Source organism: Emys orbicularis, chromosome 2 (genome assembly GCF_028017835.1).
Source record: "Emys orbicularis isolate rEmyOrb1 chromosome 2, rEmyOrb1.hap1, whole genome shotgun sequence".
NCBI classification, from domain to species: Eukaryota; Metazoa; Chordata; order Testudines; family Emydidae; genus Emys; species Emys orbicularis.
Window position 1 is genome coordinate 10,183,653 of NC_088684.1, and position 27,017 is coordinate 10,210,669.

Here is a 27,017-nt window from a genome sequence, read left to right on the forward strand (position 1 = left end):
TTTTATTATTTTATTCCACAGTGGAGGGTAATTTTCCTTAAAAAGTGTTTTATTTTTCTCCACAATATTCATTTCTAAATATTTTAAAGATTCCTTTACCCATTTAAATGTATGTAGCTGACAACTGTTTTGATCCTTTCAGGAATATTAATTCTTAAAATTTCAAGTTTATCATAATTTATTTTGAATCCTGATACCTCTCCAGATTCCAAAGTCAATTGTTCTATAATTTTTAATCAGGCTCTGGATCCTGCAAATATAACATGATGTTGTCAACATACAAATGTATTTTGTGTTCTAATCCAGAAAACATTTTGATGCCCATAACCAAGGGGCTGTTTCTCACGCTTATTGCAAATGGCACCATTGCCAAAGCAAACCCTGACTCATACCCCTAGAAAAATTAAAAGAAGGAGATTGATGACCATTAACTAAAGCAGATCTCAGAGACGATTGTATAGAGCCAATATGCCCATAGAAAACTAATTTCCAAAACCAAATCTTACCCAAATTTGTCTGAAGTACTCCCAACTTCAGCCTGTTAAAGGCTTTCTCAGCATCCAAAGAAATCAGCGCACAGGAAGAATTACTAGAATTAATATTATAGAGAAAATGCACACTTCTGATATTTATCAGCTAGATGCCAGCAACGAACCCATATTGATCAGGGCGAATATATTTCGGCAAGATGAGACTCAATCTGTTTGTTAGTACCTTGGCATGAATTTTAGTATTCACATTAATTAAAGAAATAGGTTTGTACAATTGGTAAGATCTTTTCCTTCTTTAGGAAAGAACGTGAATCCAGAGTCTCGTTTCCCTGCTTTATGCCATTAAACAAGTCAGTTAAAGTAGGGACCAACTCCTGCTTTAGAGCTCTATAATACTTCCCAGAAAACCCATTGGGACCAGGAGCCTGATTAGATTTTAAATTCTTAATTATAACTTTAACTTCCTCTACAGCAGTTTGCCTATCAAGAGCTGCCACATCATCCTCTGAGAACTGAGGTGGTTTCACTCTTCTCAAAAATCTATTTATAAGTTCAGGATTTGGTTGCTCTGAAGCATACAAAGTATGGAAAAAGTTAGCAAATATTTCAGAGATCTGTTTGATGGCAGTTACTAAATCTCCCTATTTATTTCTAATCAAATCCTTTTTATTTTGTAACTTTCTGGCTAAAAGCCTACTAGCTTTATTGCCTGTATCATAATATTTTTGTTCAATATATCTAAGTATTTGTTCCGCCTTACCAGTTTGTAACAGGTTAATCCTCCCTCTTTTCTCAGTTATTTTCCTATACACTGTTTTAGATTCTGTAGATTTATGTCTGCCTTCCAAAACAGAAAGTTCTTTAACCAAAATGTTTTTCAAGAGCTTAATTCTTCTAAAGGCTAAGACACAAAATGAGTTACACCTAGCAAAGGCCATAAAAGGCCATAAGAAGAGGTTCTTTAAATACATTAGAAGCAAGAGAAAGACAAAGGAAAATGTAGGTCTTGTACTTAGAGGGGAAGGAGAGCTAATAACTGATTACAGCAAGAATGATGAGGTGTTTAATCCCTGTTTTGCTTCAGTCTTCACTAAAAAGGTTAATTGTGACCAGATGCTTAACATAATTAATATTAACAACAAGGGGGAAGGAACGCAAGCCAAAATAGGGAAAAAACAAGTTAAAGAAAACATTTGATAAGTTAGATGTAATCAAGTTGGCAAGGCTTGATGAAATTCATCCTAAGGTACTTAAAGATGAATTTTAAGTACTCTTCACGCAGCGCACAGTCAACTTGTGGAACTCCTTACCTGAGGAGGTTGTGAAGGCTAGGACTATAACAATGTTTAAAAGGGGACTGGATAAATTCATGGTGGCTAAGTCCATAAATGGCTATTAGCCAGGATGGGTAAGAATGGTGTCCCTAGCCTCTGTTCGTCAGAGGATGGAGATGGATGGCAGGAGAGAGATCACTTGATCATTGCCTGTTAGGTTCACTCCCTCTGGGGCACCTGGCATTGGCCACTGTCGGTAGACAGATACTGGGCTAGATGGACCTTTGGTCTGACCCAGTACGGCCTTTCTTATGTTCTATTGTTCTTAAGAACCAGCAACAATCAATCTTGGAAACGTTAGGAATTATCTTAGACAACTCATGGAGGACAGGTGAGGTCCCAGAGGACTGGAAAAGGGCAAACGTAGTAAATGTCTTTAAAAAGGGGAATAAAAAGGACCTGAGGAGTTACAGACCAGTCAGCCTAACTTCGACACCTGGAAAGATACTGGAACAAATTATTACACAATCAATTTGTAAGCAACTACAGGATAATAGGGTTATAAGGAATAGCTAGCATGGATTTATCAAAACAAATTCATACCAAACCAGCGTAATTTCTTTCTTTGACAGGGTTATTGGCCTGGTGGGTGAAGGAGAAGGTGATATATATCTTATTTCAGTAAGGCTTTTGACACAGTCCCACATGACATTTTCATAAGCAAACTAGGGTAATGTGCACTAGATGAAATTACTATAAATTGGGTCCACAAGTGGTAGAAATAGATTCATAGATTCTAGGACTGGAAGGGACCTCGAGAGGTCATCGAGTCCAGTCCCCTGCCCGCATGGCAGGACCAAATACTGTCTAGACCATCCCTGATAGACATTTATCTAACCTACTCTTAAATATCTCCAGAGATGGAGATTCCACAACCTCCCTAGGCAATTTATTCCAGTGTTTAACCACCCTGACAGTTAGGAACTTTTTCCTAATGTCCAACCTAGCCCTCCCTTGCTGCAGTTTAAGCCCATTGCTTCTTGTTCTATCCTCAGAGGCTAAGGTGAACAAGTTTTCTCCCTCCTCCTTATGACACCCTTTTAGATACCTGAAAACTGCTATCATGTCCCCTCTCAGTCTTCTCTTTTCCAAACTAAACAAACCCAATTCTTTCAGCCTTCCTTCATAGGTCATGTTCTCAAGACCTTTAATCATTCTTGTTGCTCTTCTCTGGACCCTTTCCAATTTCTCCACATCTTTCTTGAAATGCGGTGTCCAGAACTGGACACAATACTCCAGCTGAGGCCTAACCAGAGCAGAGTAGAGCGGAAGAATGACTTCTCGTGTCTTGCTCACAACACACCTGTTAATACATCCCAGAATCATGTTTGCTTTTTTTGCAACAGCATCACACTGTTGACTCATATTTAGCTTGTGGTCCACTATAACCCCTAGATCCCTTTCTGCCGTACTCCTTCCTAGACAGTCTCATCCCATTCTGTATGTGTGAAACTGGTTTTTTCTTCCTAAGTGGAGCACTTTGCATTTGTCTTTGTTAAACTTCATCCTGTTTAACTCAGACCATTTCTCCAATTTGTCCAGATCATTTTGAATTATGACCCTGTCCTCCAAAGCAGTTGCAATCCCTCCCAGTTTGGTATCATCCGCAAACTTAATAAGCGTACTTTCTATGCCAATATCTAAGTCGTTAATGAAGATATTGAACAGAGCCGGTCCCAAAACAGACCCCTGCGGAACCCCACTCGTTATGCCTTTCCAGCAGGATTGGGAACCATTAATAACAACTCTCTGAGTACGGTTATCCAGCCAGTTATGCACCCACCTTATAGTAGCCCCATCTAAATTGTATTTGCCTAGTTTGTCGATAAGAATATCATGCGAGACCGTATCAAATGCCTTACTAAAGTCTAGGTATACCACATCCACAGCTTCTCCCTTATCCACAAGACTCGTTATCCTATCAAAGAAAGCTATCAGATTGGTTTGACATGATTTGTTCTTTACAAATCCATGCTGGCTGTTCCCTATCACCTTACCACCTTCCAAGTGTTTGCAGATGATTTCCTTAATTACTTGCTCCATTATCTTCCCTGGCACAGAAGTTAAACTAACTGGTCTGTAGTTTCCTGGGTTGTTTTTATTTCCCTTTTTATAGATGGGCACTATATTTGCCCTTTTCCAGTCTTCTGGAATCTCTCCCGTCTCCCATGATTTTCCAAAGATAATAGCTAGAGGCTCAGATACCTCCTCTATTAGCTCCTTGAGTATTCTAGGATGCATTTCATCAGGCCCTGGTGACTTGCAGGCATCTAACTTTTCTAAGTGATTTTTAACTTGTTCTTTTTTTATTTTATCTGCTAAACCTACCCCCTTCCCATTAGCATTCACTATGTTAGGCATTCCTTCAGACTTCTCGGTGAAGACCGAAACAAAGAAGTCATTAAGCATCTCTGCCATTTCCAAGTTTCCTGTTACTGTTTCTCCCTCTTCACTAAGCAGTGGGCCTACCCTGTCTTTGGTCTTCCTCTTGCTTCTAATGTATTGATAAAAAGTCTTCTTGTTCCCCTTTATTCCCGTAGCTAGTAGTAAATACTGTGCTCAAAGAGGAGTTATCAATGGTTTGCTGTCAAACTGGGAGGACATATCTAGTGGAGTCTTGCAGGGTCAGTCCTGGGTCCAGTACTATTCAATATTTGTATTAATGACTTGGGAAATGAAATGGAGAGTATGCTTAAAAATTTGCGGATGACACCAAGATGGGAGGAGTTGTAAGCACTTTGGAGGACAGGATTAGCATTCACAAATTGGAGAATTTGTTTGAAATCAATAAGATAAAAGTCAATAAAGACAGGTGTGAAGTACTTGACTTAGGAAAGAAAAATCATATGCACAACTACAAAATGAGGAATAACTGGCTAGGTGGTAGTATTTCTGAAAAGGATTAGGGGTTACAGTGGATCACAAATTGAGTATGAGCCATGTGATGCAGTTGTAAAAAAGGCAAATATTCTGGAATGTATTAACAGGAGTATCCTCTGTAAAACATGGAAGGTAACTGTCCTGCTCTACTTGGCATCGGTGAGGCCTCAGCTGGAGTACTGGGCAGCACGCTTAAAGAAAGATGTAGACAAATTGGAGGGAGTCCAGAGGAGAGCAACAAAAATGATAAAATGTTTAGAAAACTTGACCTGTGAGGAAAGGTTAAAAAACTGGGCGTGTTTAGTCTTGAGAAAAGAAGTCTGAGGAGGAATCTGATAGTCTTCAAATGTGATAAGGGCTGCTGCAAAGAGGCATGTGATCACTTGTTCTCTATGTCCACCGGAGTTAGGAGAAGTAATGGGCTTAATCTGCAGTAAGAGAGATTTAGGTTAGATATTCGGAAAAACTTCCTAGTTATAAGGGTAGCTAACCCTGGAATAGGCTTCCAAGGGTGGGTGTGGAATCCCTGTTGTTGGAAGTTTTTAAGAACAGGTTAGACAAACACACCTGTTAGGGAGGGTCTAGGTTTACTTGATCTTGCCTCAGCACAGGGGGCTGGACTTAATGTCTTGAGGTCCCTTCCAGCCCTACATTTCTATGATTCTTTATGCCCTATGAATTTTTTGGGGCGGGGAGGGGGGAGAGAAAGGAGAAGTTCTATGCCCTCTGTTATACAGGTCACAGTGGTCCCTTTGGCTTTGGAATCTATGAATCTATGTATTTTTGCTGTCTAACGTGGCGCCCATGATTAGCAGTCATTCGTCTAAATTAAATAACTCAATTTTAAAACTACTTTTGCCCCAAAACCCCATGGGAGTCATATGCATTGTCAGCTAATGTTACATGGAATTTCGTTATTAGAAAACAAAGGTTTTTTAATATTCTTTATTTCACAGTAAAAAGAGTGCTTATCCAAAAGTTTTGGAATGATGGAAATAGAGAAGTTACATAGTCTAGACAAATGCATTAGTAGTATGTGTATATCAGGCAATGTATACTAAATGATAGCTATAGTAATGTGAAGTATACTGGCTCCACAGAACTGTAATTACTATTGAATAGTAAAGACATAACAAAAGTCTTTGCCAGCGAATGCCACATAAATGTTGAAAACTAAGGGTCTTATAAAAAAGTGAAGAAAATCCCTAAAGCTCCTTATGGGTCATCCCCAAAACTTAGCTCCAGTCATCCATGTAGTCAAGAATAATAGGTGGACACTGAAAAGAAACAACATTGTATTTGGAAGCTTTACAAACATATCCCACCATCCTCTTTTTCTAGAAAGGAAAAATGATAGATTTCTATTCAAATAGAAACATTAGCACAGGCATAGGTATTTAATCACAAGCAGTGTTTCAACATATATATTGTTAAATACACATCTATCCATCTATATGAGAGGAGAAATGATCAGATAGGAAATTCAGAACAAAATACACCAAGAGCTTTAGTTTGGTCTTACTCAAATTGAGAGGGAAAAGCTAGACAAAAACATTCTTAACTACTGGTATTTTCAGCTGCTTGTCTCCATTAGGATCTTTTCCCAAGAGGATTTAGACACCAACACTTTGAGATTTTCTGTCTGCTGCTAATGTGCAGTATCTTTCTACCTCATATTAAAAAGGTTATATTAGCCTTCTTGCACACAAACTATGTTGCAGTGCAGTGAATTCTCTAAGTACTACTAGTAGGCATCATTCTTGATTTTTCAATGCTCTCCATTGTATACGAATCCAGCTGGCTCGGTGTTAGCACTATTAGCACTAGACACTGGAACTGCCTGAAGAACCATGCATGCATGTTTGTCTGTAGGAGTGGCAAAGAGGAGAATAGCAAGGAGGGTGAATTGGGAAAGAAGGGAGGACGAGAGAGAGAACAGGGAGATCTGAGGATTAACTAGAGGAAGAGAAACAGGAAAAGTAGATTGGCAAGAATACTCTGATAGCATCTTGATCACAGATGAAGTTGTACCATACTCCTGTAAATCAGGAATATCCTCTTCCTTCTTGTTCTTTCTAGGGTCCTTTGGAATAGTTATCTGTGGAATATAACATTTTCTTGAAGTCCTGGTGAGACCACAAGAATGAACTTTCAGTGGTTTGCCTAATCAGCAGAAACCTGTGATGAAATTATAGCATTGTAATGCAAAATGTGACTTTTAAATAGTATTTCATAGATTTCATGATCCAAATTACTTGTGAAAGAATCCTTTCTTCCTGCTCTTGTCTCCTCCCTCTGCTCCTCCCCATTCCATCACTCTCTTTGTTGCAGTGGGCTTACATCCCTCATCTGAATGGTCACTTTTTGCACTGCTTGTAGTAATGTTGCAGTTTATGCCTAGAAGTGTTTGGATTTTTTGTTTGGATTTCTTTATTCTTTTGACAAATGTATTTATTAAATACATTGCTTATATAAATTTCATATTGCTGAAAAAGTTTAAAAATAAATAAAATGGTTTATTCCATGATAAATGGCATATACTTTCAATGAGTTAATTTTAGTGAGCTGCTCTTATCTAAACAGAGAAAGCACTCAATTCTGCTTTCACCCAGATTTAGAAGCTTTATGTGCACTCAGATAAAAGCTAAGAATGCATAGGAGTGTCAGCTTAGATGGCTGGAAGTTGATGTGGAATACTGGGAATAGCTCCAAGTGTTGTGTAAGCTCCTGAAAGTAGTTAGAACATAAAAAACAAAATGACCAAATGAAAACCCACAAAATAAACCTTTAATCTTTCACCAGTTTTAATTTGATACCTGATCATAAAGGCAAAGTTTTGAATTGCAGTAATTTATATACAGTAAGCAAGTAATGGATTAAGTTTCTTTCTTCCCAAGTCACCAGTTTAAATCCGGACCAGGGTGGTGGTAATTGAAAGCCTTTTCCATCTGATTACTGTTTCATAGTTTATGTGAAACAGAATGGTGGTTTCACTCAAGGTCCTAGTGAACAGATGTTCACATATTAAAACCACCATCACAACTAGCTGAATTGTCTACAATCTCAGCAGAGAGGCCAAGGGTGGAACTCTCTCTCCACCTCCTACATATCTTGCATTGCCTCTGGCCACTGCATATGTGTTCTTCAGTTTCAGCCACAGGCCTTTGCATTCCTCTACCTTTTTATGATTCACTTAAAAAAATACTAATAGGATTACTTTTCCTTTAGCACATTTAATATTTTATAATGAATGTTAGTTAATTCTGATTGTTCATATTGATGACTTAGATGCAAACTCCCCTAGACTGTGAATAGTTGAAGATTGTTGTATGTTTTTAAAAAGGTGATTTCCCCTTCATCTCTAATATCTTGTATGCCATATATAATACTGATGTCATACTAATTTAGTCCGTAATCTACCCTTTCCTTGACTCTCCATGAGTTTAAAATATTGAAGATGATTGTTTTGCCTGTTTTTATTGAAAGGTAAATATTAGAAGATGACATGGTATTTGCATTTGTTTGTAATTACCCTTTCAGGCTTGTTATAATGGTATTTTTATTGTTATTCTTCAGGGTACAATGTAAGGCTTACCAGCTTGTTCCGTTTTTTAATTAATTACCATCTCAGCAAAAAATAGGTTGTGTATAATTTTGAGTCACCCATTCAATTTGTGGGTTTAAAACTGAACATGAGGCATCCAGATGCCAGTGATGGACATTATACAACAAATAATTTTGCACCCGATAAACCTGCCAACATCATGTGACCAAAAATTTGCATAAAATCACGCAAATTTGTATGAAGCGTTTCTGATAGTGTGGAGGCTCGCTGACGAAAATCACAAACTCTGGTTAATTAATTCTATGCCCTCCCACCTCAGCCTAGCCCCATATCTGCCTCATCAATTAATTCTGTGCTCCTCAGCTCCACATCATTTTTGTACCTCTGGCCCACATTATCTGCCCCGTGATTGGCACACCTGTGCTGTTCCTCCACCTCTCTAGGTTCTTTTTCCTCACAGCTCCGTCCCCAAGTCTGGGGGATATAGCACTAGCACGTGTTCTTGATCTTCCCATCTTGTTTCCCATGCTTAGAGTTGCTGAGGGAGAGGCAAGGGGAAGCATGGAGGGAGCAGCTGAGAGGAACCAACTCATTACAAGAAGGGGGGGGGGAGGGAGCAGAGCAATCCCGAGCTGCTGGGATTCCTCCTTTTTTGAGTTCCCCTTTGTGATAATGGTATTGGCGCCTCCCTCTTCCCATCCGCCCCTCAAAACTTCTATTAACCCCTAAGGAGAGGAAAAGAGCTCCTCTAGCCATATGCAGCAGGTCTGATTGGCTTCTCCTCCTCGGGAGATGGGAGAATGAGTAAGGGTAATCAGAGGGGGTTTCCTCACAGACCCTAGATATGCTGGGTCTGACTTTATAGAGGGGGATCACTCCAATAATTGATTTCACAGGAAAATACATTCCAGTGTTGTTTTGGGGTGAGTGTTTTTCATGTTTGATGTATCTGTGTTGTGTGAAATGTTTGTTTTTGTTTGATCTTCTTGTAAGATTCCAAGAAATTGATTCTGTCCTTATTAGAAGAGTGGCTGCCATTAAAAAGTTAGAATTTGCCAACAGTTACCACATAATAGCAGAGCTTATGATGCGGATTTAATAAATTTAATTAAATATCAGAGAACCAGTTTTTCATGTGCTTGATAATGGTTGGCAAATGTTGACTTTTTAATAGATTCTGCCATAAATCGCTTTAGAAAAAGTGAAACAAAAAGAAAAATAATTTATTTCTAAGGTGAGGAATCCACCGTAAAATAGTAAATATAGTTTATAGTTTTAGAAAGATTCAAATATACATCTTGCAGATGTAGAATTGTAATATAAATCTTTTGCTTTTACATTCACACTTACAGGAGTGCTCTTAAGTTTCTGTTTTCTTTTGTTTCCAAATAATTTGTTTCTGTTTTTCTCTTTCCTTTTCTTGCCTCTTTGTAAAGGAGTCAGTCACTGTCAGCATAAAGTAAAGAAAGCTAGGCGCTTTCTCCCTTTCGTCTTCTGTTCCCATGAGCCACCGCCTAAGGGTACTGCACTGCTCTTTGTACAGGCTGCCTTATTAACCCAAAACTCAATATACTAACTCTGTTACTGTTTGTTTACAATTTTACTCCAGCCTCAGGTAAACAGAGTTCCAAGAATAATCACATTAAATTTCTGCTGTACCCTACAATTGGATCTTCAGTGAGATGTGTCATATACTTGATACTATTTTTATAGGAGAGTTTGTTCTGCCGTATGTGACTGTGGCAAATGATTTAGTAATTTTAATTGTACAATTGTGCAGCCACAAAATCCCTCAGCTTCCTTCTTTCAGTGGTAAACTTGGATTGCATTCTTGGACCCCTGATACAGCATGCAAATGAATGAAATAGGATAGCAGCAATAAATGTAATTTAAGATCACATACTGAGTGAACACAGTGATGCTGGCTGCTGTGTACTCATCCAGTGTTGTCTGGACAGTTTGGGCTGTGTGGGGAAAGGGGAAATGGATGTAATAATATGTACATTAATTTTACAACAGAAATGTGCATTTTTAATTTTAATTTTATTTGTAATTAATGCTTAAAATGCATCACCTTCTGGTGTGGATATTTGGTATGGCACAGGGCCTAAAGGCTAAATCCATAATATCAGTGTTAATTTGAATAAGTGCCCTATGGACTTGTTCCATTTGTCATTATTTAAAACACAGTTTCATATAACTATAGTTTGTTCAATAAAACGAATATTAAGTTGTTCCATATCTTGTCAGCGTCTAAGCAATAGCATAATAATACATCCAATGTGAAAGAGGTAGCACCAATTCTAAGTATCTGAAGGCATAACTGTATGTACAAAGCTTTAGTGGCCAGATCCTCGGCTGGTGTTTCAAAGTTTCGCTCATCTGGCCTAGGAGCTTTATCTTGGTAATGGAAGTGTCAAAATCAAAAATTGACACTTTGTAACAAAACGCACTGAATTAACTGGTCCCTCTCCTAAATTCAATTGTTGTACTTCACGCAACAGTCAGTAGCCTACATTTCATTGTATGCGCTGAAAAGTTTAAATATTCCTCTGTATCTTAAGTTTTAGGGGAAATGTCTTAAATTCCACTACCTTTCTGGTTTCTCTTGAGCTAAGTGTATAAGATAACTGCAGTTTTGCTATATTCTTGGTTTATTCATGATTTTAATAGTATATTCCCTCTTCCCCCCCCCCTTTCTCTCTCTGTCCCTTCTCTCTCCCCTTTGTTTTTCTCTCTCCTTGCATGCTACCTGGATCTGCAGATGAAATTAGTGGGGACGGTAATATGTGTTTTCTAGTCTGTCTTACTAACATGCGATATGCGGCCCTTATATACATATACAACTAATGTGCATTTCAGTGATCAATTTTTATACAGATCATAGTATGAAAAAAACCCAACATGCATTAGAGATCAGCTGGTATAGTACAAATATTGCACCTTTTAAAACAGTGCGACTGGTATTATCTGCTAGGCTGGGACTGAATAAGGAAAAATTTTCAAACACTGTATGCAGTGGGTTTCGTACCATTTTATCAATCATGTTATCAAGTATGAATTGCATGTGTTTGCAGTGAGACTTTTGGCATGGAGCAGAGGAAGTGTGTGGGCTTTTCAAGAGTGTTCATTCGTTTTGATGAAGATAACAGGCATAATGTAGACAAAATGAATTAAGTAACTTTTCTTCAATGAGTAACGTCAATAGACATGACACAACTGGTAAATGATTCCATCAGGTGATGCTTTCACTTCAAAGGCATGGTAACATCAAAGTCCTCTGCTGTCCGTTGGTCATATGCCAGGTGTGAAGAGAAGTTGTGCAACACAGAGAAATTTAGATTGAGCATATGAAATGTTTGGCAGGTTTTAGGCGTGAAACCACTAAGGTAATGGCAGAATCTTTACAGTTATTCTTTAGATGCTGGAAATTGTAATAATAACTTTATACCTAAAATACACTTGGTCCTGTATTTTCAAAAATGAGTAGTGATTTTGGGTGCCTCACTGTATGGATGTCCACCTTGACACACTATTAAAGAAGCCTAATTTTCCATAAAGTTTTGAGCAGCCACACTCTGCAAATAAGTCCCCTTTAAGCAGTCTCAGATTGGACATCCAAAATCATTACTTATGTTTGAAAATTTAGGGTCACTTACATAATACTGTTAAGAAATCAGACTTCCATCATTGAGTCAATAGTTCATATAACATAATTAGGAAATGAATAACTGTGTGACCTCAAACAAGTATCAACAAGAGTATGAAAAGTGAAAAAAATTAGAAATAAAAGGTAATGGCACTCTGCTGTCCTCTCATTAAAATGTTCAGGAAGTGTTAACCAACTTTTGCCTAGTTCTTTTGGATATAAATCATAGTAAGGTAGCACCACTTAATCTTTCTCTCTGCCCTTAGAAATCTGTTGGTTTAGTGAGGGCTGTTGGCCTAACAACATTTGGTCATATTTCTCTTATAAACTCAGATGTTATACAGCTGTTCATCCCTTACATGCTAACCTTACTAATCTTGTACTGTGGGGTATATGTATGTTTCATTTTATGTTATATGTTAAAGGCAATAATAAATATTTGAAAATACTCTGAAAGGGGACAGTGTCGCAGAACATTTCAGAGAGAACATGAATCTAGTGTATGGAGCTGCTGTGATGGACACAGTTTCCTGAGATGGGTTTTTCTAGAGCCTAATAAAAAAAAATTCAGGATTAGCAAGTAAAACTCTACATAGATATCCCTATTTTAACAATCTTATGTTTTCCTGAAAGAGACTTGTATGCGTTGTGTAGTGTGAATGACTCCTGGGTTGGCTGTGTATATTTCTTCTATAGAAGTGAGAAAGTGCAGAGCTGTTTTTGAGGTTGAGCTGTTTTTGAGGCACTAGCCCTGTTTAATCCCTTATTTCTCTACATTGTTAGGGGCATCAAAAATTGTGTGATAGGAAATTCTATCTTTGGGGACCACGTCGCTATTGTAGATTTTAAGGGCTGAAGAGACCATTAGAATCATATAGCCTGAGCACCTGTATAACAGAGTGCAAAGAACCTCACCCAGTAACTTCTGCAGCAAGCCCATAGCTTGTCTTTTACAAAGATGTCCCGTCTTGACTTAAAGACTGCAATTGATATATTAGTCTGAGCCATTTGAAGACTGATGGCCACCAATACCCCTGGACCAGATTTTAACAAGAATGATGGAGGTTCCCGCTGACTTCCAAAAGAAGTGCTGAAGACTTGGACAAACCTTTTACTATACCTGTATTTTCTGTACCTTCTAAACTCTGTCAGCTGTGTAGCAAGAAATTTGGTCAAACTCCTGAAGACTAACTTTTTCTTAATTATTTACATACATTTAGTGCATGTTGGACTTGTTGAGACTATTTGCAGTTCAACTAGGACAATGTATCGGAATCCTGTAAAGTGACCTTCTGCGGCATCCTGGCTAATATGTCTTCATTACACACTTCCTGATTGAACCTTGATCATTAGTCTGTAGCAAGAAAGGAACTGATGTTGAGCACAGTTGGGATCCTCAACTGCTCCCAGCTTCTGTTGTTGTCTTTTATTCTATTAAAAGAAAGCAGCTAGTCTTGCTTTTTGAACCCTTTATCATATTTTATAAGTATCACTCCATATTTTAATGTGGTGGTGCATTTCCAACTACCAGTGGGACACCGGTCCCAAAGCACAGGATTTATTTAATTCCTCTAGAAGAAATTTTTAAAACCACAGTAAACTCAAGTCATTCTTCTTGTCCCTTATCCATTCTATGGTATCTCCTCAAGTAACAGCAGATGCAGTAGCTGTCATCAAACAGAAATATTTATCCTGACAAGCTAAAATGATCTCACCATGTTATTGCAAGAAAACAGAATGACATATCACAATGCATCAACATTATAGGAAGTTAAATGTTTCTTTTCCAATGGATGCTAATTCTTTAGATCCGCATTTCTCAAACCGAGGCTTGTGTCCTGGAGAAGGATCAGATTGGTAGCGGGGGAGAAGTAACTGAGCCAAGAGAAAATGGATAAATTAATCTTTCTTTCCTCTGGTGCATGTTTTCAGTTTACACTCAGCAAACTCTTTCACCATCCATCCAATATTCAACACGTGATGCTGTTTTGTGGCGTCCTGAGTGGAAGTGACCCATCAAGAAAAAAAAATTAATGGAATTCCCCTGCCAATGTGCTTTATTTTTCTAGAACACAATATATTTCAAGCGGAAAATCACTCTTACAAATGCCTTCATCTGGTAAACCCTGAATACCTGGGCTAAGATTAGAGCAGGGGGTTGGACTAGATGACCTCCTGAGGACCCTTCCAACCTGATATTCTATGATTAGGGCACCTAAGGAAGTGGGCCTGATTTTCAAAGGTGCTGAGCATGCAGCAACTCCCATTAATATCATTAGAAGTTGCTGGATGCTTAGTACCTTTGAAAATCAGGCCATTTATTTAGGTGCCTAAATATGAATTCAGGAGACTAACTTGAGATGCCTTACTTTTGAAAATCTGGACCCTTTTGTGTATATTTAGGCAAGGGCCATTATGGCAGAGCTTTAGAAATCTTACAAGCATACTTGACCTGCTTTTGTGGGTTAAATTTATGCTCCATGGGAGAATTAAGTGACCAGTTGTTAGGGAAATGAGCACTTGAGTAACTACTTTCTCACTGAAGGTGCTTTGGGGCAGGGAATGTATCTCCTTGTAACCTAGATTAGAACATTTTGGGAGTTACTGTTACATAAACAGGCTTACCAGAATTAAATTTTTATTTTTTATAATTTTGATAGATAACATCGATGTTTATTTTTAAACATTTTTTCTATGTTTATAGATTTAAATTTTCACAGTTGCACAAAATTATGGGTTTCAAGCATTTTTTTATTTTTATAGATTTAAATTTTCACAGTTGCAGGAAATTGGAAGGAGGGATCAGACAATAATTATTTAATGACAGTAGATGCTGACATTCAAAAAGTGAAAGCTTTATAAATGTTAAAACACAAAATTGTCAACATCACCGATCAAAATATACAAAGTAAATATCCTTAAGTGGCATTTTTTTTACTTTGCCTATCTGTAAATTTTGGTTATTATCCATGGAAATAATTTTACCCTAGTTGGAGTATGTATGGTGAAATCAGTGTTTACCAACATTTATTATAAAAATGTAATCCTTCCAAACCCATATATAAACAAGTGCTTAAACAAGGAAAGAAAAGTACTGTCAATTTTCTTAAACTGTCAGCTTTCTAAGAACTGACACTTCGTTAGAAATTTTCTATTCATGAGATACTGTTTCTCACCAACAAACTTGGAGAATAACATCTGGCCAGTTGTCGAAGTGAATTTCCAGAAAACTATGTAAACTTAGATTAACAGGGAAATAACCGTTACAAAGAGAGAGTACCAGCTCCAGGGATTTTTCTGCCCTACACAAACTGGAAGATCTACATATCTCAGTACCTACAGACAGTCACAATGGTTTTTTATTGAAGAAAATCACTATTAATGATATTGAGAGGAATTGTTTATTAAAAAGTCATGAGTTTAGACTAGTTGATCTGAATTATAGAGTTAATAAATTAAAAAATGCATTCTCCTTTTATTCCCACAGAAACAAGTATGTGTACTGAAACATAGTGGACAATAAAGTCATCGTAATTTCTGTGCATGAGCAGATTTTAGTCATGCTATCTTAAATGCATTTTCACAGTGGTGTAAAGTGGATTGTTAAGTACATAGTAGCTTTTGTTTGTGGGAGGTGGGATAAAGCTTTTTTAAAAATTGTTAGCTTGTCTTTTTCCCGAAATTCTCCGATTCCTCCTTTACAGAAACAGATGACTATGCAGAGATTATAGATGAAGAAGATACTTACACAATGCCCTCAAGTAAGTACACTAGTTAACTTTGGAATTTTCCTACTTGACTGAAAAGCTTCTTAGATTGAGGAAGCACTAAATTGCATTTCAAAGCCTCACAAAGAAAATGTTCTTTATGTGAGATTATGTTCTGAGGCCTCATGAATTCTGCAGCCCTTCAAGCTCAGTCTCTAAAGCAAAGGTAAACAAATTCTATGATATATTTTACTGTACTCAATTGTATTACAGTAAAATTCCATCTCATACCAAAACACAGTATTTTAAATTGTGTTGATGACATGGAGGAAAACACATAGCTCTTGTGAACCTATGTCTTCAAAGACAAAAGGCTAATACACCATCTGCTGAAATTATTTTGTGCCATTGTCGGAAATTGGAAGGCTAGTGTTAACTACCCTAAAAAGAAAATCTGGTGTTAAAAGTTCTGGCTGCAATTCATGTTGGGATTGGCTGTGTAATTTTTTATCACTTGCTAACCTGTAATAGAATAGTAACTGGTACATTGAAGTGAGAGTTTTCTACACTTCCATCATGCCTGTAGCTAAGGAGTGGGATGATGGGCGGAAAACCCAGTGACATAGTTAAATTCATATCCATGTTAAACTCAGGAATGCTTAATGTGTTCAAGGGTATGATTTACTTAAGACTTCTGCAGTCCTGGTTTCTTGTCACAGCGGAGGGACATTTCATTCACCACTTAGGCATTCAGAATAGAGCATTGGTTTGTTGCTGAGGGAATTGTCTGTCAACAAGAAAACGTATGTTTCTTGAAAGTGAATAGTACATTTTGAGTAGTGTACAGTAAATCACTGCATTAATCTATTTTAAAATAATACCCAGGATCACAGAGAAATATGACAAATGGTATATTTTATTCATTGTAAAAATGGATATTACATATGAATAATCGTGCAGTACTTACTTAGATGAGAACTTTAACCTGTGGGCTCCTACAAGGTGCTAAGCACTTTGATCTAATGAAGCAAAACACTAAAACATACCTTTAACCCTAAGCATGTGAGAAGTCCAATTCAAGTCATGTGCTTACGAGCGTCATTGGATTGGGCCAGAGTGCTCAGCCTCTTGCAAGTTTGAGCCCTGCTTCAATAAAGATTGCAGGATCAGGCCCATGATTTGTGTTAGTATAAACATAAAATCACTTGGGTAAATTATCGTTTTGGCTAAGCTAACTTTTTCATCTTTTTAAATATTATGAAATATTTGTCCAAATGTCTTGTTAATTTTAAGAAGATATTTCTAAGTGAGTGTTTGATTTTTCTCTTAAATGCACTGCAGAAAGCTATGGAATAGATGAAGGTAACAGGAGCTCCTTTAACCATCTCTGTGTGCTTGCAGTTTTGGAAATGATGTGGAGTTTTTCAGTTTAAAGTTGTTTACTTTCATTTAGTAAGCATTGTGTTAAATGGTTTAATTGTGTTTCTATAGTTAAACCAATTCTTTGGTTAGCTTTGGAATTTTAAAGAGGAAAATGCAATATTTTAAAAATAAATGAAAAAGGCATTGATTGCTTTCGTTTCCAGCTAGCTGATGTCATTTCTGTAGCACTAATAATGCCATAAAATTATCAGGCATGAGGCCTATGCTGGATGAGAATCAGTTTTTTCCCCCTGGAGATGATGACAGCAGTAGAAAGTCACACTATATGTGTTTCCACTGTTCCTGAAATCGTATTTTTTCAGTGATTGCCAGAAATTAAATTACCAACTAAATAATTCACCTGGAACTGAATAAATTTGATTGCTGAACTAGTGAGCTATTTCTTGTCTTGGGTGTACATAGTCTACTAAAGACCAAAGCTAATAAAATTGTATAAATCACGAACATTTTATGTCAATTTTGTACCAGTTCTACACAGCTGGAAGTGTGATACAGTCAGAGTTTTACACTTATTCATTTTACTTTTTCTAGTTATCTGCTTCCATTTTTTTCCCCTGCAGCCACCTCTTTAAAAATACTCCTGGCTCATTTGATGGTTCAGAGATCTAAAATATCATATAGTGGAATCCTCTTAAACATATGGCTTTAGGTTGTAGTTAATTAATTCCATATTACCCTAGGCTATTTGTGTTCCTTTCCTTATCCCTTTAAAAGCCATAATTAATTAAGAAGGATTTAATTATATTTATTGCATTGAAATAAATATTGCATAGTAATTAATTTAGTAAGTCGGATTTCACTGTCTTATTCAGGGCTTTCATGCAAACAATTGTTTAAGAGGATTCCACTGTGTATACAGTTTTTGTCTAGGTTGCCGTCCAGCAAATTTAAATCTTAGTCATTCATATGTCAGGCATTGGAGTGGGTTACTTTGAGTTTGGCGTCTTGTGGATTATTTCATTTGAATGCTTTTCATCAGTAGTTTGAGGTTTAAATCAATTGTATTATTACAGCCAGGGATTATGAGATTCAGAGGGAGAGAATTGAACTGGGACGCTGTATCGGTGAAGGACAGTTTGGAGATGTACATCAAGGAGTTTACATGAGTCCAGTAAGTATCTTTTTTTAATATAAACATATATTTTCAGAAAATCTTTTAGAAACCTGATAAGTCTTATCTGTGGTCCACCTAAGTGAACTAATGCTGATTGATAGTGGCTTGATGTAATAGTATTTATAAGACGTATAGCACGTATGTAACGCTTTATATATTAAAAAATTGCTGTAAAAACATTAATCCCCATAGTGCCCCTGTGAAGAAGCTACTCTAGGTACTATTATTCCCATTTTACAGATGGGAATACTGAGGCAAAGTAGACTTGCCCAGGCCCACACACAAATCATTGATTGAGCCAGGATTAGAAATGATGATTTTTTACCTCTACCTTTTGCTATTTCTTCTTCATCTGGATAATATCTCAGCATGCTTAGGTTGTCTGTCTTGGGAACAGAACAATGTGACTTGCCCCACTTGCTGGGGGCCAGATTTTCAAAAGAGCTCATCATCTAGGCTGGCCACTTGTTTTAGTGTCTTAATGGAAACTGAGCTCTCCTGAAGACTGAGCTTCAGTTGTGGGTGCTGAGCTCTCTTGAAATATCTGACTCTAGTCTGTGATATTACTCTTTTACTAGTGAAGATACTTAACTACATAGTGAGATTTTCCGTTGATAATGTTAGATCAGAGGTGGGCAAACTAGCCCGTGGGCCACATCCGGCCCGCGGGACCCTCCTGCCCGGCTCCTGAGCTCCTGGCCCAGGAGGCTAGCGTCCGACCGCCCCTGTTCTTCCCCCTCCCCCGCAGTCTCAGCTCGCTCCGCTGCTGGCGCAGTGCTCTGGGCAGCGGGGCTGTGAGCTCCTGGGGCAGCATAGCTACAGAGCCTGGCCTGACCCGCTGCTCTGTGCTGCGCGGTGGTGACGGCGTGGCTGGCTCCAGCTGGGCAGCGCGGCTGTAGCGCCGTCAGCCTCTGGTGCTCCAGGCAGTGTGGTAAGGGGGCAGGGAGCGGGGGGGTTGGATAGAGGGCAGGGGAGTTCAGGGTGGTGGTCAGGGGGTGGGGGGGTGGATTAGGGTCGGGGCAGTCAGAGGGCGGGGAACAAGGAGGTTGAATGGGGGCAGGGGTCCTGTCAGGAATGAGAGGAGGGGTTGGATGGGGCGGCGGGGGGCAATCAGGGGCAGGGGTTCCGGGGGCGGTCAGGGGTCAGGGAGCAGGGGGTGGTGGATGGGCCGGGGGTCCCAGGGGGGAGGCAGATGGGGGGGAAGATGGGGAGGGCAGGCCATGACCCCCTCCCGTAACCAACCCTCCATACAATTTCCAAAACCCGATGTGGCCCTCAGGCCAAAAAGTTTGCCCGCCCCTGTGTTAGATGGTCTAGCACCCAAGTTTTAACTGTGTAACAAGCTGGTGGTCTGCCTAGATCTTGGTAAACAAGTATCCACTGTACTCAACCACTCTCACAGCTGATTTTAATTGCCCCCCCCTCCTCCTTTTTCCCAATCTCAGCAAAGAGTCTAATGATTAAGGCCCCAATCCTGGAATTTACAATGCATTGGCAGATTGTTGTGCCCACATGGAGCTCCATTGAAGTCAGTGGGGCTCTGCATTGGCAAAGCAGTTGACCTACACATTGTAAATTGCAGGATCAGGGCCTAGAAGATACGGCACTGTCACTCCTAGAGTGCCCTTCCAGTTTAGGCTTCAGGCATGGCTTTGCACCTCCAGGCTCTCCTTTGTCACAAGTCTGGCAGCTTTTATCAGCACTAAACGTACACTTGCACAAACGAATGCCTTAATCAAATTACACCTCTACCTCGATATAACGCTGTCCTCGGGAGCCAAAAAATCTTACCGCGTTATAGGTGAAACCGCGTTATAGCGAACTTGCTCTGATTCTGCACCCATTTAAGTCAGTGACCGTTTTGTTTTCTACAAATTCAATGAAAGATTAGTCTAAAAAATTACTGTTAAAAGTGATATCATTAGAATGCCATATCTTGGAATCTGAAAAACAAGCTGGTTTATTCCCAGTAGTTACTAAATTGCATTCAAAGAATCTTTAATTCTGTTAACTGTACACAAGTCATAAAAGAATCCAGCTCACCATTCACTCTTACAGAATGTCACTTTTACATTAAACATTAATAAGATAGGTAACAGTTGGTAATCACTAGCAGCCTTTGTTGCTAAAGGCTGAATGCATTTTAGGGGTAGGAATTGAGGCCAATCAGAACAAACTTGAAGGACTTAAATCATCATATCATATAAAAAGCTATTTGTTTTTCATTAGTCAGGATCATTAGCCTTGTATTATAATGGCAGATTTAGCACAGTCATCCGTATCCTTAATATCCTCTCTCCCTCCACCTCACCCAAAATCTGTTCATAACCAATTTAATTTTTTTCTCTTTATTTAACTCATCCTATGACAGTCCCTACTACATTTATCTTGCACATTACCTGGAAATTCTTGCTAGTTACAAAGACTTAAACTACTTCACTCAACAATAAAACTGATTACTATAAAATGTATAACAATAGAAATCTCCAAAATACCCTCCGTAGAAATCATACTGCATACTTATGTCAGAATAGAATAAAATCATCTAGATTTACAGTTAATTATACCCTAAAATATTATAGCTAAGACCATCAATTATTCAGAGTACTAATCAATGACTGTGTTTGAGTGTGAGAAAAATAGATCCATAAAATCAACTTTTAAAATGACATGGGGTATTTTTGTGTTTAAAATGTATTTGTTTCTCTCTCTCAGTGTCCTTCTTAGAATTTTAATATAGTTTCATCACTGGGATTGAAAGGGAGCAAGATTAAGAAGCAGATGCTGTGAGTGACCCAGAAAATAGATATTAAAATTGTTTAAACCCAAGAAGTATAATCTTTCCTCTATCCCAGTAACATTTGTATGTAAAAATAGAAATAATAATAGGAACAGAATGAACACACACAAGGATTAATAATCCTGTGAGGTGCCCAGCGTCCTCAGCTCAATTTACCTCAGAGAGAGGTAAGGAGCTCAACTCCATAATCCAGAACATGATGTTCCCTGGCTATCTAAGTAGCATTTTTGAGCAAAAAAGAATTTTTAATCTCATCTCTGCAAATAGTGCATAGTTCTATCATTAGGCCCTGTTCATGTGAACACTTAATACAGATAGTAAAGTTAAAGCATGTCAGTTGTCAGTGAACTCAATGGGACAACTCATGTGAGTTGCATGTTTGCAGGACCCGGGCTTTTGTATAGGGACATGCTAAATTAATTGTATTGGCTCAGATATCATCATCAAGATACGCTTCCATTGTAGCAGTAGTTATTGTGACGTGGAAGAGCTGTTGTTTTGAGAATGCTGTAAAACCACAAGTAAATGAATGTTACTATCTTGTTTTGAAGATTACCTATTCAGTTAATTTGGATTTAAACGAATATTTCAAAATAACATTTTTCAGTAGAAATGAAGCTTGAACATCCTAAAGCTTTTTTGAAAAGAAAAACTGATGCTCCCTCTGTGTGCTGTCTGCAACCTGTAAAAAGAGCATTTATAAAACATACTATAGAAAAAGAAAATTAAAGATGTCGTCTTAGCCCAGGAGGCCTCTTTCAGGCTGTATCAACAATATTCTCATTTTTCTACACCCAGAGGAGGAACGATTGGCTGTTATATCTTGTTTATTTCTGATTTTGAATATAGATGATGTACAAAAAAAAATCTTAAAAATATCTGTTTTAACTGGTGGGCAGGCTATTTCATAAATATTCACGTAACATTCTTTCTTAGCTTATGAGTTAAATAGAAACATTTAATTACTGTGCATCCTATTAATGATTGGTTATTATTAAAGGCTTGAGTCAGTCAAAATTACATTCAGCTTCCCCAGTGCAGAAGCCCACATGAGTGTGAAACCCCCAGAAAATCCTTTGTGTTGCTTTTCATAGGCTTCTTCGTTGCACAAGCCAAATAAATTTTTAAAGCTGGAAACAATTCGTTTCCTCTGCATCACTTAACATTGTGCTTTTCAGCAATTTTAGAAAATGCATACCAAGGTTCAGATGAGCTGGTCATCTGTTTTTAGAATTATCTATTATTGTAAATTAGAAGTAATACTTTCAGACTGATCAAGTTTAACTTCTAGGTGTAAACATGTAATGTAAAATTTATTGGTTATAAATGTTTAATCTTTTATATTTTTATTAATTCATGAACACTTTCATGTTCCCAGTGTTTTTTTTAACTAAATATTGTGCTTAGCTAATTGTCTGTTACTGTCTCTTAAAATACATACTGTAGTTTAAGAAGTGCATTTGTGACTGGTTTCATTTTTATTATTTGAAATTTCGCTCTTGCAGGAAAATCCAGCCATGGCTGTTGCAATCAAAACATGTAAAAACTGCACTTCAGACAGTGTGAGAGAGAAATTCTTACAAGAAGCCTGTAAGTTACAAAACATTTCCTTTAGTCTAACTTTTGGAAACAGTCCTTTAAAACACTTTATTTCTTTATGGGTTTCTCTTTCTTGAAGTCCGTTTAGCTTTTTGTGCCACATACTATTGATATACTTTTAAACATTTTATTAATACACACGAGCTTGGTCCTGTCCTTTGATATGCGGCATACAGCTCTGCTTAGATCTTAAAAATCAGCCATTTTGCTTATGCATACACATGAAGTATCTGATTTTCCAAATTAAATGGTGCTGCGTGACACATTTAAGACTTCAGGAAAGAGACCTTCTTGGAAAGTTAAGTGAGACTTAATTCCCCATATCCTCCTTTCCCCATTAGATATTACAAAACCCTAACCTATTGCAATGTGTCATAACACTTCTAGAGGGACGGGTCTTCCTGTTTGATAGTAAGATTGCTAAGACTTTATGCCATGAGAAGGGATTTGTTAGATTGTTTGGGATAGAGTAGGGGCCTACATTTTGAATATTTGGAGCAAGAATTTCATAATGACCTGAACTCACCATGTTAATAAAACCAGCATTTATGCATACAGAGGAAGGCCTTGCAGAACTTTGTGAGTGTGTTAGAAAATGTATCCATAAAAGTTCGACTGAATATTCATAATTGGGTGGGGAGGGGCAGGTGGGGTTAACCTCCAAAAAGAATTCCTAAGAGATTTTCTTTCCTTAACATCCTGTTTTGTAAAATAAATTGACATTACAGGCCATAGAACTGTCTTATTTCACGTTCTTCTTGTTTGTTGCTATTGTACGCCTGTGAGATCCGGTAAAATCACTGTATTGCATCAATATATTGATTAAGGCCAAAGGTAAGAAGGCATTCCTATTCCATGTCAGTCACTTTTTTTTTTTAATTCTCTGTACAAAATTGCTATGTTCAATGCTAAATATTTATTCCTTTTTGAATGCAAGGTTTTTTAATTAAAAAACATGGTATGTATCTAGCTGTGTGCTCCTTTTTAGTCACTGTAGGAAACTCAGGTATTGTTCACAGTACTTACTAAGCAAACAAAGTAGGTTGAAACATGGTAGGTTGATGCTTCCTAACAGTACAGAAAAGAATGTTTTATGTATGAGAGCGCTTCTGTTTGCATCTTGAACATGGCAAATCAGAAAAGGCCATATAGTAAACAGATGAGCATTGGTTTTTTAGTAGAAACCTAGAAAAGATTCTTTCCTGAAAGAAGGAAAAGATCAGCCTGTGTTAGGTCATTTTATCCATCCCCTGGCCCATGCAGCATGGCTCCCACAGTACATGCTCGACACAGTCTAGTTCTAAGTGATTTGCTTTCCATCACTTTCCCTAGTTGACTATTTCACAGTGACCCCATCCTTCTTTCATTTTCTATGTTCTAACTTTCCTTGCCCTGTCCCTTCTTCTCAACCTCTCACTCTCATCAGGTTAAGAATATAACATAAGAACGGCCATACTGGGTCAGACCAAAGGTCCATCTATCCCAGTATCCTGTCTTCCGACAGTGGCCAATGCCAGGTGCCCCAGAGGGAATGAACAGGACAGGTAATCATCAAGTGATCCATCCCCTGTCGCCCGTTCCCAGCTTCTGGCAAACAGAGACTAGGGACACCATCCCTCCCGATCCTGGCTAATAGTTACTTCCTGTCCCATGACAAGAATCCTTTGGGTCTCCCCTATCATTTAAAAAAAAAAGAAAGAAGGAAAAAGAAAGAAAGAAAAACACCCTTGGTGCCGCCTCCTGCTCAAACTATCTCCCAAACTCCTTTCTTTCTACACCTTGTTCCCAGATTCATTAAACATGCTGTCTATAATAGATGTCTGGAGTTCCTTTCCTTCAATTCTCTTCTTGACCCTCTTCAGTCTGGCTTCCATCTTCTACACCCCACTAAAACTGTTTTTCCTAAAGTCTCTAACAATTTCTTGTTGATCAGATATTGGGCCCGTACTCTATCCTTATCCTCTGAACCTTTCAGACGTTTTTTTGTATTGTTGACCACTTCCTACATCTTGATATTTTGTCTTCTGTTGGCTTCTGTGGTTCTGTCCTCTCATGATTCTCTTTTGAGCTCTCTGAACCATCTTTTAGTGTCTTGTTTGGTGAGTCATCCTCCTTCCCTCTCCTGTTTTCTGTGTGTGTCTTTCAAGGCTCCATTCTTTGCCTCTGTTCTTCTCCCTCTACAGTGGCTTTGACTACAGTTTTTGTGCTGATGACTCATAATTCTACCTTTCTACTGATGAGCTAGCTTACTCCCTCCCTTCAATCTAGTATTTCACCCTGTCGTTCTGACTTTTCATTGTGGATGTCCAATCATCTTAAACTCAACATTTCCAAAACTGAGCTCTTGATTTTTTCCCCTCAAGCCTTTTCTTCTTCCCTTTTTTCCCTCACCAGTGATGATATCATCTTACCAATCATACAATACCGACCATAATTTGGATGTCATCTTTGACCCTGTCCTCTGTCTGGACCCACGTATTCGGACCCTTTCAAGATCTTTCCACTTTTTCCTACACAACATCTCTAAAATCCAGCCTTTTTCCTTTCTGTCCAGACAGTCAAAATTCTCATCAAAGCCCTCATCATTTCATGTCTTGGCTAATGTAATGTCCTCCTTTCTGACCTTGACTTCTGCAACCTTGGTCCTGTAAAGTCTATTCAGATTACTGCTGCCAAGATAATCTTCTTGGCTTACTGCTCTGACCACATCAGCTCCCTCTTGAATCCCTTCACCTCCACATAAATACAAGCTTCTTGTCTTTACTTTTAAGGCCCTTCACAGTGTAGACGCTTGCTACCTAGCTTATCTGTTAACCCATTGCAATGTTGACCTGCACCACCTCTCTGCCAGCATTCCCAGCCTTGAACATACTATCCCATCTGCATAGGAAAATGTTCTCAGTAAATATCCATACAGACTCTTCCTTATCCTTCCTTAGATCCTTTCTTAAGACTCTCTTCTGCTGTGAGGTAATGCATATAAACCCAAGTTGTTGATCATGGATAGGCTGGTGACAAGCTATCATTATTCCTCTTTCCCTTTCTCTTTCTGTTTCCTTATTTCCTATCTCTACTCTGCCCCAGTTAAAAAAAACCAAAACCTACAATGTCATGTAACTAACAAAGCCGGGCCAATTCCTCACCATACTAATTTGTTTGTGAGTTTGCTTGTATCCCCATCCATTCCCTTTCATTTGTTTGTGTCTTCAGATAGTTAGCACTCTGGGGTAGGGATTGACTCCTTTCCATGTTACTACAGTGTCGAGCACAGTGGGCCCCAACCTCGACTGGACCCACTGGGCACTACCATAATTTTAATACTTACAATAATAATAATTTACAGGTGACAGAGCTGTGTGTCTGGTTTATGTTGCTTCAAATGTTTCTGATTTCGATTCATAACCTGTGGGGTTTGGGGTTTGTTTTTTGAGGGGTGGGGGCTTGTTTGGGTTTTTTATGCTGATACAAAAGTGATAGTGCAGATCCTTTAACATGAAAAATGACCCAATGAAAAATTATTGCAGGGAAGAAAATGTTTTTTTAAGATCTACATCTCTATCTTCAGTAGCTTTTTTTGTTGATGTCTTAAACTCATCTCTTTATTTCACAAAGCTGCATGTTAACATTAACACATCTGTATACAATTAAATTGCATATTGCCACTTCAGCTGCCAGTTTTTAAGAGGGCTTTTTCCGTCTTCCACTTGCTATAATGAATAGTTTCTTCCTCCAAAATATTCATTCTTTTCAGATGCTAGTGATTAGGGAATCTTGTCTTTAGAAAATCATCTCCAGGACAGAAAATTGGATAAAAAATATACTAATGTGAGAACTAGGTAGTACACTGATACAATAACTTTGCTTCTCTGGAACTGGGAGATTCAATCAAGCAAAATCAATTTGATTTAATTCCTAGAGTACGTTTGTCACCAGAAAAAAAGTCTGTAGTATTTAAAACTGCCAAGACCCTATCAGACAAAATAATGAATTATTATTTTTAGCAGTAACTTCATTTTAAGGGAACCTCTCTGGTTAATTTAAGCTGCTTTCCTGCTTCATAATCAAATCAATACAATGTATTCCACATTAATAAATCTGATTTTTTTTAAACTGCTTTGGGTGTGATTATCACAAGAGCACTCTGAAGCTTTCAAGATCATGGTGTAATCTGTTCCCAAAGAAATAAATTGTATTTACTAAGAGTTAAGACTGGAAGTGAATTTCAATGGAGTCCAGGTAGCTTTGCCCCCTCCTCCAAACCACCAAAAAAGACACTTAGTTTGCAAAAATTGTCTATTTCAAAAAAGCCTGGAAGTGAATGGTTAAGGGAAGGGATCCAGCCACAAATGCAATGTAATCCTTTATCATCCATTATCATCCAACTCGACTTACCCTACTAAACCAACCTCTACTTATACCTTTGTTTTGTTCTGTG

The 27,017-nt window shown here is 38.1% G+C and overlaps 1 protein-coding gene across 6 annotated transcripts in view; it reads left to right on the forward strand.

Annotated features, from left to right (window-relative positions):
* The window catches only part of PTK2 (protein tyrosine kinase 2), a 297,965-nt gene that overhangs the window by 199,534 nt on the left and 71,414 nt on the right, over positions 1-27,017 (forward strand). For 3 of the 6 annotated variants that reach the window (XM_065398777.1, XM_065398773.1, XM_065398778.1), the window contains 6 exons: positions 9,707-9,790; positions 11,035-11,052; positions 15,624-15,680; positions 16,968-16,988; positions 18,083-18,180; positions 22,489-22,573. In XM_065398777.1, the coding sequence (XP_065254849.1) occupies positions 9,707-9,790; positions 11,035-11,052; positions 15,624-15,680; positions 16,968-16,988; positions 18,083-18,180; positions 22,489-22,573 (363 nt within the window). The remainder of the gene's footprint in view (positions 1-9,706; positions 9,791-11,034; positions 11,053-15,623; positions 15,681-16,967; positions 16,989-18,082; positions 18,181-22,488; positions 22,574-27,017) is intronic. The other 3 variants (XM_065398776.1, XM_065398774.1, XM_065398775.1) reach the window with 2 other exon arrangements.